The sequence below is a fragment of the Hevea brasiliensis genome, chromosome 7, assembly GCF_030052815.1.
Source record: "Hevea brasiliensis isolate MT/VB/25A 57/8 chromosome 7, ASM3005281v1, whole genome shotgun sequence".
Taxonomy (NCBI): domain Eukaryota; kingdom Viridiplantae; phylum Streptophyta; class Magnoliopsida; order Malpighiales; family Euphorbiaceae; genus Hevea; species Hevea brasiliensis.
Window position 1 is genome coordinate 95,360,630 of NC_079499.1, and position 15,595 is coordinate 95,376,224.

The window sequence follows — 15,595 nt, forward strand, 5'->3', positions numbered from 1 at the left end:
GAAAATCGGACCACTTAATCAATTAGATCAGAATTCATGTAACTATGATGAATTAGATAATAATCAATTAGATCAATTAACCAAGTAACTATTAACAATTAAATAAATTAATCAAGTAATATTAGTCAATAAGATCACAAATCAAGTAGCTATGATCAATTATATCATAATCAATTAAATCAATTAATCATGTAACAATTAATCAATTATATCTTAAATCAAGTAAGCATGATTAATTAGATTACAATCAAGTTCTATTGGATATTTTATCAATTAATAAAATAGATAATAATTAATTAGATCATAAATTAAGTAACTATGATCAATTATATTATAATTAAGTACTATAGTGTATTTTATCAATTAATCAAGTAGATTATAACTGATTAGAACATAAATCGAGTAACTATGGTCAATCACATCATAATCAAGTACCATCAAATATTTTATCAATTAGTCAATTAGATCATAATTCAGCTAATCATGATCAATTACATCATAAATTAAGTAATCATGATCAATTATATCATAATTAAGTATTATCAAGTGTTTTATTAATTAATCAAGCATATTATAATTAATTAAATCATAAATTAAGTAACTATAATCAATTATCATAATTAATTAATCAATTAGATAAGAGTAAGTATTATTAGGTTCAGACTGAAATAATTCACCGAACCGATTTAATTTAGAAATTCGGTTTGATTTTTATTGAAATTTGATTCAATTCAATTTTAATTTTTGAATTCTTCAATACTCGGTTCAATTTTGGAGCAAATTAACATTTTCTTTTTTACTTTCCTCCTGTAAAAATCGAATCGTCTCACATTGTTGTAGAGGTTAAAGGGCGTATGAGATTAAAAATATAAATTTGATTCAGAAAAAAAAAAAGAAAATAGATACAAGAAGAAAATATTTGAGATGAGTTATGCAGTCTTTTACTTTAGAAGAGTTATGGAGTTAGAGTCATTATTTATTAGAATAATAGTGAACTATGATCAGTTAAATGGATGGTAGGCCCTGATAGGTTAAATGAATAATATAATGATCTTTAATTGATTAAATAATTAGTGAAAGATGATATGTTAGAGTTTGTGATATTTGATTGGATAGCAAATAATAAAATTGAAAGAAGTTACAAATCTTGAAATTCAAATCTAAAAATTTAATAAAGAGCTAAATATATATTATAAATCTAAAAACTGCTTGAAATTTACCAAATTACTCTTACTTGTATATTTTTATACACAGATTTTTACCGATCAAATTAAGTCCAAAAAATTAACAAAAAAAAAATAGTGATTTGAGAATTTTCATAAGGAATGAAGTCCACCATTTGCCTTCTGGAACTATTAAATAAGAAAGATAAAGAAAAGACAAAACACAAGAAAATTATGCAAAACATGGCATGTGGACGTCATGTTTAACATTTGGAACTATATGACTTTTTTGTCATTCTCTTCTATTTTAATCAAATTTATATCAATATTTAAAATTGAATAAAATTTTTTAACGATAAAAATTAAATGAAATAAAAAAAATAAAATATCAAAATATTATATTTTTAATAATACATGATAATATTCATTATAAAAATTAATTTACACTTAGCATATTGAGATGGAAAGATCATAAAACTCCAAAATTGTTGCATTAAAAAAAAAAAAAAGGGGCTTGGGGACGCTAAAGGGGTTAACATAGAATTTTGTTCATTTATGGGCGTGCTTTGCACATGGCCTCTAGTGGTTCAGCCCTTGGCGTAGCAATCCCTCTAGCTTCAATCATGCCAACCTCCTTACCACTGACCCTTACCCATTCAGAGCACCGGATCAAGGATCCAAAGGTCAAGCCCACCACACGTTGAGCTAAACCAGACCCAGGACACGACCTTCTACCCAAGCCGAATGGAATGAGCTTATGGGCCTCACCTTCCCCTCTATCATCAAGTCTCCTCCGTCATCTTCTTCTGTTTCACACAATTTGAATAATACAGGAGGTGTTTGATTCAACTATTAAGTATAGTTGATGTCTGATAGATAAATTGAAGTGTTTAATAAGTTTAAAAAAAATAAAACTGATAGCTAATAGATACCATATGATAGCTGATTAGTAGCTAATATGATATCCATCAGCTGTAATTTGTATCAGCTCTATTTTTAGAACTGTTTCTCATCAGCGGATAACTGATTTAATTTTATTTTTTATTTTGATCATATTATCCTTTTTTATTTAACTCAAAAATTAATATTATTAATATTTTTATATTTTTTATTTATAGTTTTAATATTTTAATTAACGCATTTCAACTTTGTTAAAATATTTTTTATTAATAATATAAAATATAAAAATATTTATTTATATATAAAAACTTAAAATTAATTATAAGCTCTTTTTATCAACAATAATAATTACTTTATTATTTTATCTATATTTTTAAAGTTATTCAATTATTTTTTAAAAAAATTTAATTATTTTCTTATTTCAATAATAAAATAAATGATATAATATAATAGATTAATAAATTTATATTTATTTTAATAATATAATAAATAATATAATATATTATTTAATAATTGTATATTTAATTTAATAATAAAATAAATAATATAATATAATAAATTTATAGTTTTATATTTATTTTAATAATAAAATAAATTATATAATAGATATCCTTATTAGTTATGTCACATGTCAACAGCAATAATTAAATATAATTTCACCAAACACTTAATATAAATCAGCTATCAGCTGATAATTATCAGTTATATTCAACAGTTAAATCAAACAGAATTTTTAATATACCAACTTTTAATATTTATACTTTTAATATTTATCTACAATAATTCTCTCTCATTTGACTAATACAAGTAAATGTGAAGGATTATATAATTAACATACTAAAAGTAAGAAACTAAATAATGATTTTTTTTAAAATAAAGATATCTACTTAGTTTGTTAAAATATACGGATTATTAATTTTTCCAAAAATATTGAAGAGAGGCAAATATATAATGAATTTTAATTTTATACGCACGAGAGAAGAGAGGGAGCAAGTAGAATACTGAACCTAAACAACGAGACAGGCCCGTTTCGTCTAACGGGATCAGGCTCGGGCCTGAATGTAAAAATTTGCTCGACTGGGCCCATTAGGATCTGGCCCAGCCCGACAACGTTTCGTATTATCAACAAACATGTAATAAAAAGCGAAACAACTGCAAACTTCTCTAGCTAACATTTTACGGTTCTCAGTTGCAAGTCCTGCCCACCGTTTCTCCTCCATAAAAGCCCCACTTTCTCCGGCGGCTTCCCATAATCCCTTTCCCTTTCTCCTTCTCTCCCTCTCCTCCTCTCTCTCTCTCTCTCTCTCTCTCTCTCTCTCTCTTTCTTTAGCTGGACTTTAATATTGTCTGAAGATTCTATTTCCGGCCGGCGAATTTGCCAGAATGACCTCTATAACCTCCGCCGAATTGAATTACATCGTTTTCCGCTATCTTCAAGAGTCAGGTTAGCTAATTCTCCTTTTATTCATCTCAACTTTCGTCTTTGTTCGCAGTATTTCCTGTAAAAGTTTAATTTTCTCAATTTTTTTTTGGTTATTCTCTCTTTTTTCTGGATAATGTTAGGGTTTTATGTTGCTGATTCAAATTTATAAGCTATTTGTGTTTTTATTCCCACAGAGAGGAGCTAGAGGTTGTAGATCTGTGAACCTAATTATTTTCTTATTTCTCTTATGAGAGGTTTTTACTTTCTAGTGAGTCTTTAGTTTGAACTATCATCCTATTTTGCTCTTGGGTGTCGAATTCTTTTCGATTGAATGCTCCTTGCGGTTTAAAATTCTAAAAAGCTGGGTAATTTTGGGACTAGGCCTACCATGTGGGAGGACATTTTGTTTGTTTTGCAGGACTTTCAATCCGGGTTTTCAATTTGGCATAAGATTGTATTTTAATGCCGAAATGTGACAAGCCTGGCATTGCATTTTTCAGTGTGCAAAAACTTAATTTGGTTCGATATATGCTCAGTTTTTTAAGGCTTAATTATTGTTGTTGTGATGATGCTCAAGTTGTAATTAGTTTGTGGTTCAAATCACCCCTTGGATTAGCTATGAACTATCCCCTAAGAAAAGCTTACTTCTTTGTGGGATTTAAGTTTCAATGCATTTTGGCACTCCTGTATATGGAATATTTCTAGTCTTCAGATCTTCACCAACTTGCTGTCTATGAAGTTTTGTAAACGGTGCCTAGGAGATGCTCTAATGTGTTACCTATCATATTATTTCAGGTTTTACACATTCAGCTTTTGCTTTAGGATATGAGGCAGGTATTAACAAATGTACCATAGATGGCAATATGGTTCCTCCTGGTGCTCTTATTACATTTGTACAAAAGGGAATTCAGTACTTGGAAATGGAAGCAAATTTGAGTAATGTTAGCATGCATACGCCTTTTGTTTCTGATTTCTCAAGTTCATATCTTATCTCTTAAATATTTTACTATTTTGTATACCATAGGCATTGTGCTGATCAATTTTTGTTTTAAGCTTGCCAGGGTGATGCAGATGTGGATGAAGATTTCTCATTCTTGCAACCTTTGGATCTTATAACAAAAGATGTATATGAATTACGGCAAATGATAAAGGATAAGAAAAAAAATCTGCACAAGGACAGAGATAAAGATAAAGACAAAGACCAGGACAAAGAAAAAGATAAAGAATTTGAAAGGGAGCATGAAAGAGAACGTGCACGAGTAAGGGAGAAGGATAGGCATGAAAGGGAGAAGGAAAATGAAAAGGATAGAGAGAGGGTAGAAAAGGAAAAAGAGGGAGAAAAGCAGCAAGAGGATAATACTGATAAAGAAATGGTTGCTGATCAAGCGGATAAAAATAATGTCAAACATGAGGAAAATGGAAATTCTGGAGGTGAATTTATTTCTGTTTTCCCTTCTAATTTCCTAATGTTAGCCTTAAGTATTTCAAGTGGATTACGGTAGTTGCATCGACCTATAACATTAATGTGTTATTTACTAAAATTGTTCCAGTATGGAGGCACCTTAATTTCACATATATCAATAGATGATCTGACTTCATCACAGTTTTTCAATAGTTTGGAGTTCTGTGTTTTAAAAATTGACTAATGGTTTAGGATGTGTGTCCTGCATTTGCTTGACGCCATAGTTATTTGAATATAATTAATATGTGCAACTCTACTTATGAACAATATCGCTTTAGTGGATAAAATCTTAATGCTATCTTACAAGATGGAAACTTTTATAGTTCCAGGCCAAAGGTTGGAGATTTGAATGAATATTCAGGCCCTTTTTTTGTAATAAATATTGTTTTAAAATAATTTTAGTTCTATTTCAGTGATAGATTATATATGTTTGGAACTGAAAATAGGACGCTCCTTTTTCTAATTGTCATATATTTTCCAACTATTTGCTTGTATTGGAATATAGAGATCTAAATCTTTTGGAGAATGTTCTTTGCCAAGGATGTTAAAATGGGTTAGATGCCATTGAAATGAGGGTGATTATTCTACCTTGTGGGTTTACAGGATCATATTGCTTCACTTAACACATTAAACTACATGAGCCAAAGACATTACTTCACTTAACACATTAAACTACATGAGGCAAAGACATTGCTTCACTTAACACGTTAAACTACATAAGCCAAAGACATCCCCATTAGTAGTTGCAGACTTGCAGTAATATTATGTACATCAAAATTTTTTATGAAAGATGTGATTCAATAAACTACATTGGTTGAAGCTGTGTGAAATATCCCAACAGAACACTGCTTGGCAGTTGATTTAGGAAAGCGATAAAGTACCTAAGAAAATAGCACTTGCCATAATTTTTTTGGAATTCTTCACTCTATAACTTGTCTGGAGCTAGACTAGACAAAACCATTTGATGTAGTTCTTTTGTGAAATGCCATGTGACAGATGCCTAGTGGAATTCTATTATATAGCCTGTCTCTGCATTGGGATGTTACCTCTTTCCCCTAATTTTGTAGTATTAGTTAATTGCATTTATAGGTCAACTTATAAATATAGTATTGTCCAGAGATTAATCCATTGGTGAAGAATCATCTAAAATGTTGGTTGGATAGTTTCTGGTGCGTTGGGCGTGCTAGTTAGTATTGTGATCCATCATTATAAAGGTGTGGAGAATGATGTATGAATGTCTAATTTGATTGCCAATTGACATTTTTCTAATCAATTTATAAAAAGACACGGACATCCACCCCCCTTCCCTCCCTCCTCTCTTTGATTATAAATAAATTGTTCTGTTTAATAGTACCAGAACCAATGGAAGTCTCTACTACATCAACATCCCAGGTATGCGAGATTCCAAGTTCTGATGTGATGATTTTGGAGGGACATACATCTGAGGTTTGAGCATTCTTCAATCCTCATGTTTTGTTTTTAAATATTTTTCTTCTCTTTTTTTTTTTTTCTTTACAGCATTTTTCAGCTAGATGTATCGACTATAATGCATCAGTTTCTTTTGTTTTGTCCTTCAGGTTTGTGCCTGTGCGTGGAGCCCAACAGGATCACTTCTTGCATCTGGGTGGGTATTTTTTTTTTATTGACATATTTCCCTTGTGGATGGTTCACTCTATTTATCTGTATTGAATGATTATAGGTTAGTACTTCTTAGATTTTTATCTATAGTTTGCTTTGCATGGCGTGCAAGGTTTTAAATAACATGATGGCCGTTATTTAAAGGTTTTTTGGCTTACCGTTAACGGCTTTTACTTTTCTAGCTTAGACTTCTTGGCTTTTTTTCTTTTTTTTTTCTTTTTTACCTCTTTCATGTGCAATGCAATAAAGGGAGCCTTTTTTTTTGGGCAAAAAAACTATCTTGAAATTCATTTTAGCACCTTTTTATTTTCTCTCTTGGCAACTAAACAATTTTCTCTCAACTTTCTCCACAACCAACTCAAGTGAAATCATTTATTTCTCAACAAATTTTTGAGTTCAAGAGCATGGATCATCAAATAGTCAAGGTAGCTTTGAAGTAAAGGAGAGATTGAAGGGTGAGTTGTTCGTACAAAAAAAAAAAAAAAAAATTTTAGCTATTTTGAATTATTTTTGTTAAATACATAAATAATTAGAAAATAATATCGAATAAAGTTTTAGGCTTTAATAATATTTGCTAAGTATAAATTTAGGCCTTGGCAAAATAAAATTTGAAAAAATAAATAATTATGAAATTAACTCTTGAAATTGATTTTTTAAATTAAATAGTAACCTAATTACATGGTAAGTTAATAACCTAATTACATAGTAAGTTTACAACCTAAGTTAATGGTCAAAGTTTCTAGTCCCAGTCCTAGGATCAAAGTCAAGATAATCAAGAATCTCTTAGACACTCATTTTGGTAGGAATAAGGTTAGTTATTTACGTACTATCTTTTTAGTTATTTTGGTTTTAAATTGATTAATACTATGATGCGCAAGATTGGTGGATTTATTGATATATTTGTGCTTATTATTTAGTTGTATATCTTAGTTTTAATTATATCTTTGAATATTTATTCATTTCATGAATTTTGCAAAATTTTCAAAAAAATTTGTGTAGCGACAGGTCGTTACCATTACATTACGACCATTACAGGCCCATTTTCGTTACTTGTGACTGTGACTGCGAATGCGAATGCGGCCTTGACCGTGATTTTAAACCATGATGGTGTGTGTATTTCTTGACAACTACAGACTGAAATTTTGATCTGTAATTATGGAGCAGAAAAAGATTTTTTTTTTTTTTTTTGGAACCATCTAAAACTGAGCAGAACACTAATACGTTGATTATATATTGTCCTAATTTCCTAAACAGTGTCAATTATTTGTGTGAAGGAAATGGACTGAATTAATTGTCAATCTGAACAATTTGGTGAACCATTTTTCAGTAATAGATGGTTAGTCCATTCCTCTAGTTTCTGAATGTTGTCTGATATGAAAATTAGAAAGGTGCTGAATTTAATCACCTCTCCTTAATTAAATATGTATAATTTCTATGGCTTATGCATTAGGTTTACTCAGCTTTGGAAGGAATTTCTTTACTGCCTGGTCCAGTCTTCTTATGATTTGCACTTCTGCTATTTGTGTTGCTGTATAAGTTTTATTGTTACAAAGTTATGACTGTATCTGGATTACCAGTCCAGTCCCATGGCTCTAGATTGACTTGGCTAATACTGGGTAACGGTTTTTGTACATAATAATATCTGCTGGATTTGTTGATTGATAAAGGATCATCAATGATGATTTTTTTCATGCTTCTAAACTATTGTAACAGAATTTTCATAACATTCCATGATAAGGCATTGTACAACGATACAATTGTAGATTACTTTGTTCTAATTTTATCACTATCTTTGTGTTAACTTTTTTAGGTCTGGAGATTCCACAGCACGTATTTGGACAATAGCAGAGGGGACATCTAGATCTGGTCTGCAGAATAGTCCTCTAAATGTGCTGGTATTGAAGCATGTAAAGGGAAGGACGAATGAGAAGAGCAAAGATGTTACAACATTAGATTGGAATGTGAGTTTTCTGATAGGTTTTAGTTATTAATGATTGTAGCTGTCAGTGTTTGTTCTTATTGTTGTCTCAATTAATCCACTATAATCATCAATTATTTATTGAAGCTACCAATGCAGCTATACCATGGGTTTTGTAACCCTTAACTTTGTCCTCTGAACCTATACAATTATTCTTTCTTAGTTTCTTCCACATGTGATGTCATTCATTTGCTTTGACGTGCAGGGTGAGGGAACCTTACTAGCAACAGGTTCATATGACGGGCAAGCAAGAATTTGGAACACAAATGGTAAGATATTTTAGCATGACTTGGTTCATGACCCTCTATTTCTCCTGAAAAGGCCTGCAACAAGCTTAATATATACAAATAGTAGCCAACAAATGGAGAGTGCTGGCATATTACTTCCTTTTTGTGGAGCCTGTTTCTTGTTCCTAGTGTATGAAGCCATATATACAGCACGTTCACATCAATACTTCAGTAGGCAGCTGTAATGAATCAGTCACCTAGAAAAACTAGTACAGCAAAAACTTTTATGTATATTAAATGTTTCCACCAGAATTTTTGAGGAATCAAGCTGATGGGTCAAACCATGGACTCGAGATTGGTTTTCTTAATGAGCCCAAAGCTAGTGCAGTCTTCTCTTATTAATGTGGTGTTTTTAGTTCTTTTTTGAAATTTAGAGAAAATTAATTTCTGTTGTTAATTGTGATGCTGGTAATTTAGCTTTTCACTGCATTCTGGAATTTTCCCCTGGTCCAGGTGAACTGAAGACTACATTGAGCAAACACAAAGGTCCTATATTTTCTCTGAAGTGGAATAAAAAAGGGGATTTTCTTCTTACTGGAAGCTGTGACAAAACTGCGATAGTGTGGGATGTGAAAAGTGAGGAATGGAGACAACAGTTTGAATTTCATTCAGGTTTAAACTGCAGTAAAATCTCCAGAACAAGTGGCCTTTCTTCCTTCAGTAACTCATTATTGTTGGATTTGAACTTTCACATTTGTGTCTTTTAGGTCCTATACTTGATGTTGACTGGCGCAATAATCTTTCATTTGCCACAAGCTCCACAGACAATATGATATATGTTTGCAAAGTTGGAGATAACCGCCCGGTTAAAACTTTTGCTGGGCATCAGGTTTGTTCCTGCATTCAACTGCTAAATACTGCAACCTAAATCGCGACTATGATTTTTCAGTTCAATATGCCTCCAATCTGGTGAAAAAAATAGCTTACAACAATTTTATGCTTGTAAATATTTAACTTGTCACCAGTCTGGCCAGACTTCAGTTTGACAGCTGTGGAGGCCTTATCTGGTGTGCAACAATGTTTTACCAGTTTGTTGTTTGTGTGAAAGAGAAAGCCATATATTGAGTCCTCTTATCTACATGATTGTTATCTGATTAACTGGTTTTGTGGAAAACTGTTACAATATGCAGCTTTTTTTGGGGTTAATTTTTGTGAGTTGTACAATTTCAGGGTGAGGTTAATTGTGTCAAGTGGGATCCAACTGGCTCATTACTGGCTTCATGCTCTGATGATATCACTGCTAAGGTTATATACACTGAATTTTTCTTCAATTATGGACGTGTATTGCATCTTTAGTTTCGTGCCAGCTAGGTACACGTGTTACTTGGGATTATCTTGTCCTAATCCATAAGCCTTTTTTTAAGTCAGTTGGATATGTTACTTTCAGTTTATTACTAGTTGCATTTTATTTTAATAGTTAGCCGCTCATGGGAAATTGTGCTGCAGATATGGAGCATGAAGCAGGACAAATATGTTCATGATTTGAGGGAACATTCTAAGGTGCTCACTGAATTTTGATTTTCTCCTACCTTGATTTTTTTTTGGTGCATGTTTGTTATAGGGCACATTGGATTGTGGTTACAAACATTAAATAATGTTTTTTTCAGGAGATCTACACCATCAGATGGAGCCCCACTGGACCTGGTACAAACAATCCTAACCAGCAATTACTCCTAGCGAGGTAAATTGTGCATGTGATGAACTTAAAATGTACTTTTTATGCATTGCATTGTATTGGTTATATATATGCATTAAAGGTTAAAATAGTTGCCTAAATTACCCCTGAGCTTGAATCCAGATTCCAGCCTTTTGTCAATCTCATACTGTTTTTTTTTTTAATTTTTTTTAATTTTTTTCCCTCAAAATTTATCCTCAATTTTTTTTAAAATTATTATTATTAGTTTTATTACTGAGCGGCACAACTTTTCTAAACCATTTTTTTTTTTTCTCCTGATTTTGTGTTTCTGTATTCTATACAGTGCATCATTTGACTCAACAGTGAAATTATGGGATGTGGAACTTGGGAAACTTACTTGCAGTTTGAATGGACACAGGTAACTCACACAACTGATTTTATGGGAATTAGGAGGGAAGTTACGTCCTGGCTATGCACCTTACAAAATTGAGAAGTGTCTGTTACATTATCGTGTATTCTTGTTAGTCAACATTCATCTTGTGGTTTATAAAATGTTCTTTTCGAGACCCTCATGTGGCGGGACCATTCTTTCAATTATGCTACCCTATTTTTAATTGATGTTGGCAACTGTCTTTTAATTGAATCCCCAGGGATCCTGTGTACTCGGTAGCATTTAGCCCAAATGGGGAGTATCTGGCTAGTGGGTCCCTTGATAGATGTGTCAACATCTGGTCTTTGAAGGAAGTTAAGATCGTGAAAACGTACACAGGCAATGGTGGAATATTTGAGGTTTGCTGGAACAAGGAAGGTGACAAAATTGCAGCATGCTTTGCCAACAATACAGTATGTGTGTTAGACTTGAGAATGTAAGTTTGTGGGAGGGGGTGTCAATGATTGAAGGATTGCTCTCAAAGATTGCAGTAGCATTCCGTTTAGCTGGTCATCAATTCCTCATCACAGTTTTACTGAGGCACATGGAAAATTGTAGCTTTGGTTGGTAGGGTTCTTTTGTATTTTTCCTCCTCTAGTGTAGTTGTAGGTGTTACTAATTTGAATATCTGGTTTTAAGTTATAAATGAGATTATTAATTGTCAGCTGGTTATGCGTTGTATGATATGGGTCAATGAAAAATTATGTACAGAATTATTCTCATTGGATCCATTGCTTATGCTGCAATATTGCTTTAGTTTAGCCCAGAATCGAAGCATGCACTTACTATTCACAAAGCACTATGTTATCGTCATCTTTTGGGATTGTTAGGGAGCTGATTTAAAGAATTCTATCTTAATTCTAATCTATGTAAGAGAAGCAAATGGACTGAAAGCTATTATTTTACCATTTACAAATTGCAGATCAACAGAAACAGCTGGGAAGCTTGACTATAGTTTCGTAGACCACAGAAGCAAGGACTCCCGCGAATTTTACTTTTAACAGCTAGAGAACAACTTTAACAGTAGCAGACGCTTTTGAGACAGCTGCGTCACGAAGCAGTCATAAATTTACAGTTCCCCCACAAGAGCATGAATCGTTCACAAAATGCTGGTTACACTTTTTGGGAAGAGGTGCTTTTTGGAAATAGGGTGAAGTAAGGTGTTTTAAAGAAAAATTTTTAATGGTTTTTGAATTTTTATATTTTTTTTATTCTTTGATAAGAATATAAGCTTTCGAGGGTATTTAGATATTTTATGAAGATTTTTTTTTGTTAATTTACCGATTTAATAAATTTAAAAAAAGAAACTTTTTGATGGGTTTTAAAAATATTACTTTGAAAAAAATCAGAGAGTTATCTCAAGTACAGATTTAAAATTTTAATACCTGAAAAGTCCTCTGATTGTCTTGTAAGATTTCCTCCCAAACGGAGGGTTACTGTCTAGCTCCGGGTCCTGGTTTTGTGCTGATAAGCCCAAAAGCAATAACAGTGTTCTTCTATGAACTTTTAAGGGACTGATCCTTTTATGCATCGCCTAAATCATATAAAACAATCTGTCTGTGGGGTATAACTGTTGGCCTTGGGCGCATCTCCACCAACATCATACTCGGATGCCTCAAATCTTAGGCAAAAAATTCATCTACCTTATTTTTCCCTTCAACTGAGGTACAATCAAATTCCTTTTCAATCCCAGAGTCTTTTGCAAGGTTCTCATTCTTGCCACACCTTTCCAATTGCCAACTACTGCATATATGTTAGAAAGCAAATAACTTCCTGAATTAACCATGGAGCCTACAAGCCCCTAAACAAAGCTCCCCCTAAGATAGGATCTGGGTTGACCTCTCTGTTCTTAACAGGCTCATGCTTCCATTAAATGTTCAAAACGGCCAAGAAGATAAACCACACTTCAATAATGCTCAATCTTTGTTTAATCCAATATTTATCTTTCACCGAGTGGAAAAACCCCCACCCTACGCTAATCAAACCAGCATGACCACAATCACCAATGCAGGTTGGCTTTCTATCCTACCCATCTCGTTCAATAAATGCAGAGCATCTCGACAGAATCTGTGCGTGGCATTCCCAACAAGCATTGAATTTCAAACAACATCCTTGTCCCTGATCCTTTCAAAAACCAACACTGCATCCTCCAAAGTCCAAACTCTCGCATTTTCTGTGCATATCAATCAAATTGGCGCCTACATGAGCATTGATCTCAATCTCATTATTCTGAATATACATATGAACCCACTTCCTTGAGTCCGAAGCAGCAAGTTGCCTGCAATCAGAGAGAATGACCATAACTGCCCCTTCATTAGTCCTCACTCTGGTCTTCAGCATTTGTCTAAAAAGCATCTAACACTCATAAGGCAGTCCACGCTGCACGTAACCATCAACCTTCACATTCCAACAAACTAAATCCCTTTCCCGTAATTCATCAAACATATTGTCTTTCATGTTTATCAGCTCTGCCCATCACTTGTTATGGTCGAGGAATGTGATGGGCATAGCTGAGATACATGAAAGACGTTACGTACTGAGCATTGGCAGATAGCTGGACCTGGAGCTGATATGCAACCTTCCCTATTCGGTCAAGTACAGGATGAGGACCATAGAAATGGGGTTGAAGTTTTGGTTTCCCTCCATGTATTGTGCTGTCTATAGGCCGGAAACTTCACGTGCACCAAATCTTCCATAGTGAACTCCCAATTAGTTCACCCTTTGTCTGCTGCTTGTTTCATATGGTCCTAAGCTCAAGCTCCCAGTTACCAAAAGATTCACATTAAGAAACAAAAGAGAGAGTGAGACGGAGTGAAAAACACAAATTTCATTAAATAAACAGAGGGATGCAAAAACAAGTGCTGATTTTCTTTTTCTTCCTCATTTCTTATCTCTCACAACTCCACTGCACAGCACACTCAGCTCTAACATTGTCACAGCAGATGTTTTCTTTTTATGGGCAAAGAAATGCCACTAGTCAACAAAGCTCATACTTACACCATAGGTATGGCTATGTTGTTTTACTTGTACATAAACTAAAAATCTCATTAATTTCTTGTACACAAATTAAAAATCTCATCAACTTCCAATACTCTCCCTTGATGGGATTTTGTTGGAGTTGAACATTTTCATTTTGGATCATAAGTTCTTAAAGAAAATGCTACTCCTTGGGTCCCTTCATCAAAGGTCAGCAGTTTATAGACATGCAAAGGTCTCTTCAAACAAAGTTTAACAGTTTTAGGACATGTTTGGATCCTCTCTAACAATTTCAATAGTTTTAGGACATACTTGGGTCATTTCTAGAAATTACAGCAGTTTTAGGATATGCTGATACACTTGTATTATATAGATGTTTTTAAGTACATTTGTATAATATTTCATAGCATTTAGATAAGTAATCTCATGCATAATCATCAATTTCATGTACTTTTGTAAATTCCACTGCCAAACTCTGAATTCTATGTTTTCTGTATGTTTCCAGATGTTTTGAAGAGGTTCAAAGGCATAGGAGCATAGTAGAGAGCTTGGAAAGACCAAAGAATTGAGAAGTGTTGCTGAGACACCTTACACGGGTTGTGTAATCAAAGCCAAAGACCCGTGTAACTTACTGCCAGGAGAAAGACAAAGAGCTAAGGAAGAATCAAAGTACACGGGCCATGTCCCATGCCCCGTGTAAAATATGAAGACCTGTGTAATTCTCTGCTGGGCCAAGCTTAAAGATTTCCCTGAAGTACAAAAGTGCACAAGCCGTGTAATCAGGCCCATGTAACTACCTGAGGCCCGTGTAAAGTCCTGTCCCGATACAAGATGCACTAATTCAAGCTCCAGTAAGTTACATGGCCCTGGGCCGTATAGTGACACACGGGCCGTGTATCACGCGACAATCAGTTTCCTGAATTGGTTCCAGCTCCAGCTTTGACAGAGAGAAGAGACTCCTAATGCCTTGAGGACTCTAAAAACCTAACCTTAGATCATTCAATATAAATAGAGGAGCCGTAAAAAACAGAAGGGTGTTTTTTAGTTTTGAAGTTTTAGGGGAGAAATCTTAATTCTAGACCTAATCTCACCTTCATATTCACATCCTTCATAGCCGTCTTGGAGAGTAGATCATCAGTACAAGAGGGAAGCCTCCAGCTAAAATTCCACAAGTTCAAGGCTGTAGAAAATCCTCATCAGTTCTTTTATTCTATTTCTTTAAGACCGTTCATGTTCTTTTATTTTATTTCTATTATGTTTGTTAAACTCACTATGAGTGAGTAAATCCTTGATTCTGGAATTGAGAGAGTAACGCTTGTAATTATTATTATGGACGAATACTGAGTTTTATTTATTGGATTTGAGTTTTGCCATTTGATTCAATTTCTTGTGATCTTATTGCATGCTATGTGTTGGCACCCACTTAGTATTGATTACAAATATTAATCGAAGGACTGAAATGTGAAGATTAATATTAGAAAATTATGATTTTGAACTTAGGAAATCTGACCTAAAAATAGGCTGATGACCTTTGTGAAGTTCCAAAATTAATCATAGATCTTAAAGAATTTTATTAGGACTAATCACCAACGAAAGTAGGGTTTGGCTCTAATTGGAATACACCTTATGTAACACCCCTACATGCACAGTCCTGTGCAAATCACTGTTCTGGTGACTGGTGTCGGTCCGGATAATTCAGAGG

At 33.3% G+C, this 15,595-nt stretch overlaps 1 protein-coding gene across 8 annotated transcripts; it reads left to right on the forward strand.

Moving 5' to 3' along the window:
- The first annotated feature begins 3,219 nt into the window (after positions 1-3,219).
- Positions 3,220-15,271, forward strand: LOC110643428 (WD40 repeat-containing protein HOS15). 8 transcript variants are annotated; one of them, XR_009150085.1, is made up of 15 exons: positions 3,220-3,507; positions 4,282-4,422; positions 4,540-4,917; positions 6,300-6,394; positions 6,526-6,572; positions 8,397-8,547; positions 8,770-8,833; positions 9,305-9,475; positions 9,559-9,680; positions 10,022-10,096; positions 10,298-10,351; positions 10,459-10,532; positions 10,831-10,905; positions 11,138-11,484; positions 11,840-15,271. XR_009150085.1 is itself a non-coding variant. In XM_058150202.1 (14 exons), the coding sequence occupies exons 1-14, from the start codon at positions 3,447-3,449 to the stop codon at positions 11,355-11,357; spliced, it is 1,725 nt and encodes a 574-aa protein (XP_058006185.1). In that variant the 5' UTR covers positions 3,220-3,446; the 3' UTR covers positions 11,358-11,673. The 8 variants fall into 8 exon arrangements, 7 of the variants coding, with proteins under 7 accessions (XP_058006185.1, XP_021651493.2, XP_058006184.1 ...); XM_058150202.1 differs by lacking the exon at positions 11,840-15,271 and having other exon boundaries at positions 4,282-4,427; positions 4,548-4,917; positions 11,138-11,673; XM_021795801.2 differs by lacking the exon at positions 11,840-15,271 and having other exon boundaries at positions 4,282-4,427; positions 4,548-4,917; positions 9,305-9,463; positions 11,138-11,673.
- The last annotated feature ends 324 nt before the right edge of the window (positions 15,272-15,595 follow it).

Bases quoted from the DNA above. Each gene is read 5' to 3' on its own strand.
- LOC110643428 (XM_058150201.1), top strand. From the start codon at position 3,447: ATGACCTCTATAACCTCCGCCGAATTGAATTACATCGTTTTCCGCTAT. The intron at 4,918-6,299 runs GTGAATTTATTT...TCTGTTTAATAG, and splicing joins GGAAAATGGAAATTCTGGAG to TACCAGAACCAATGGAAGTC. The intron at 10,097-10,297 runs GTTATATACACT...ATTGTGCTGCAG, and splicing joins CTGATGATATCACTGCTAAG to ATATGGAGCATGAAGCAGGA.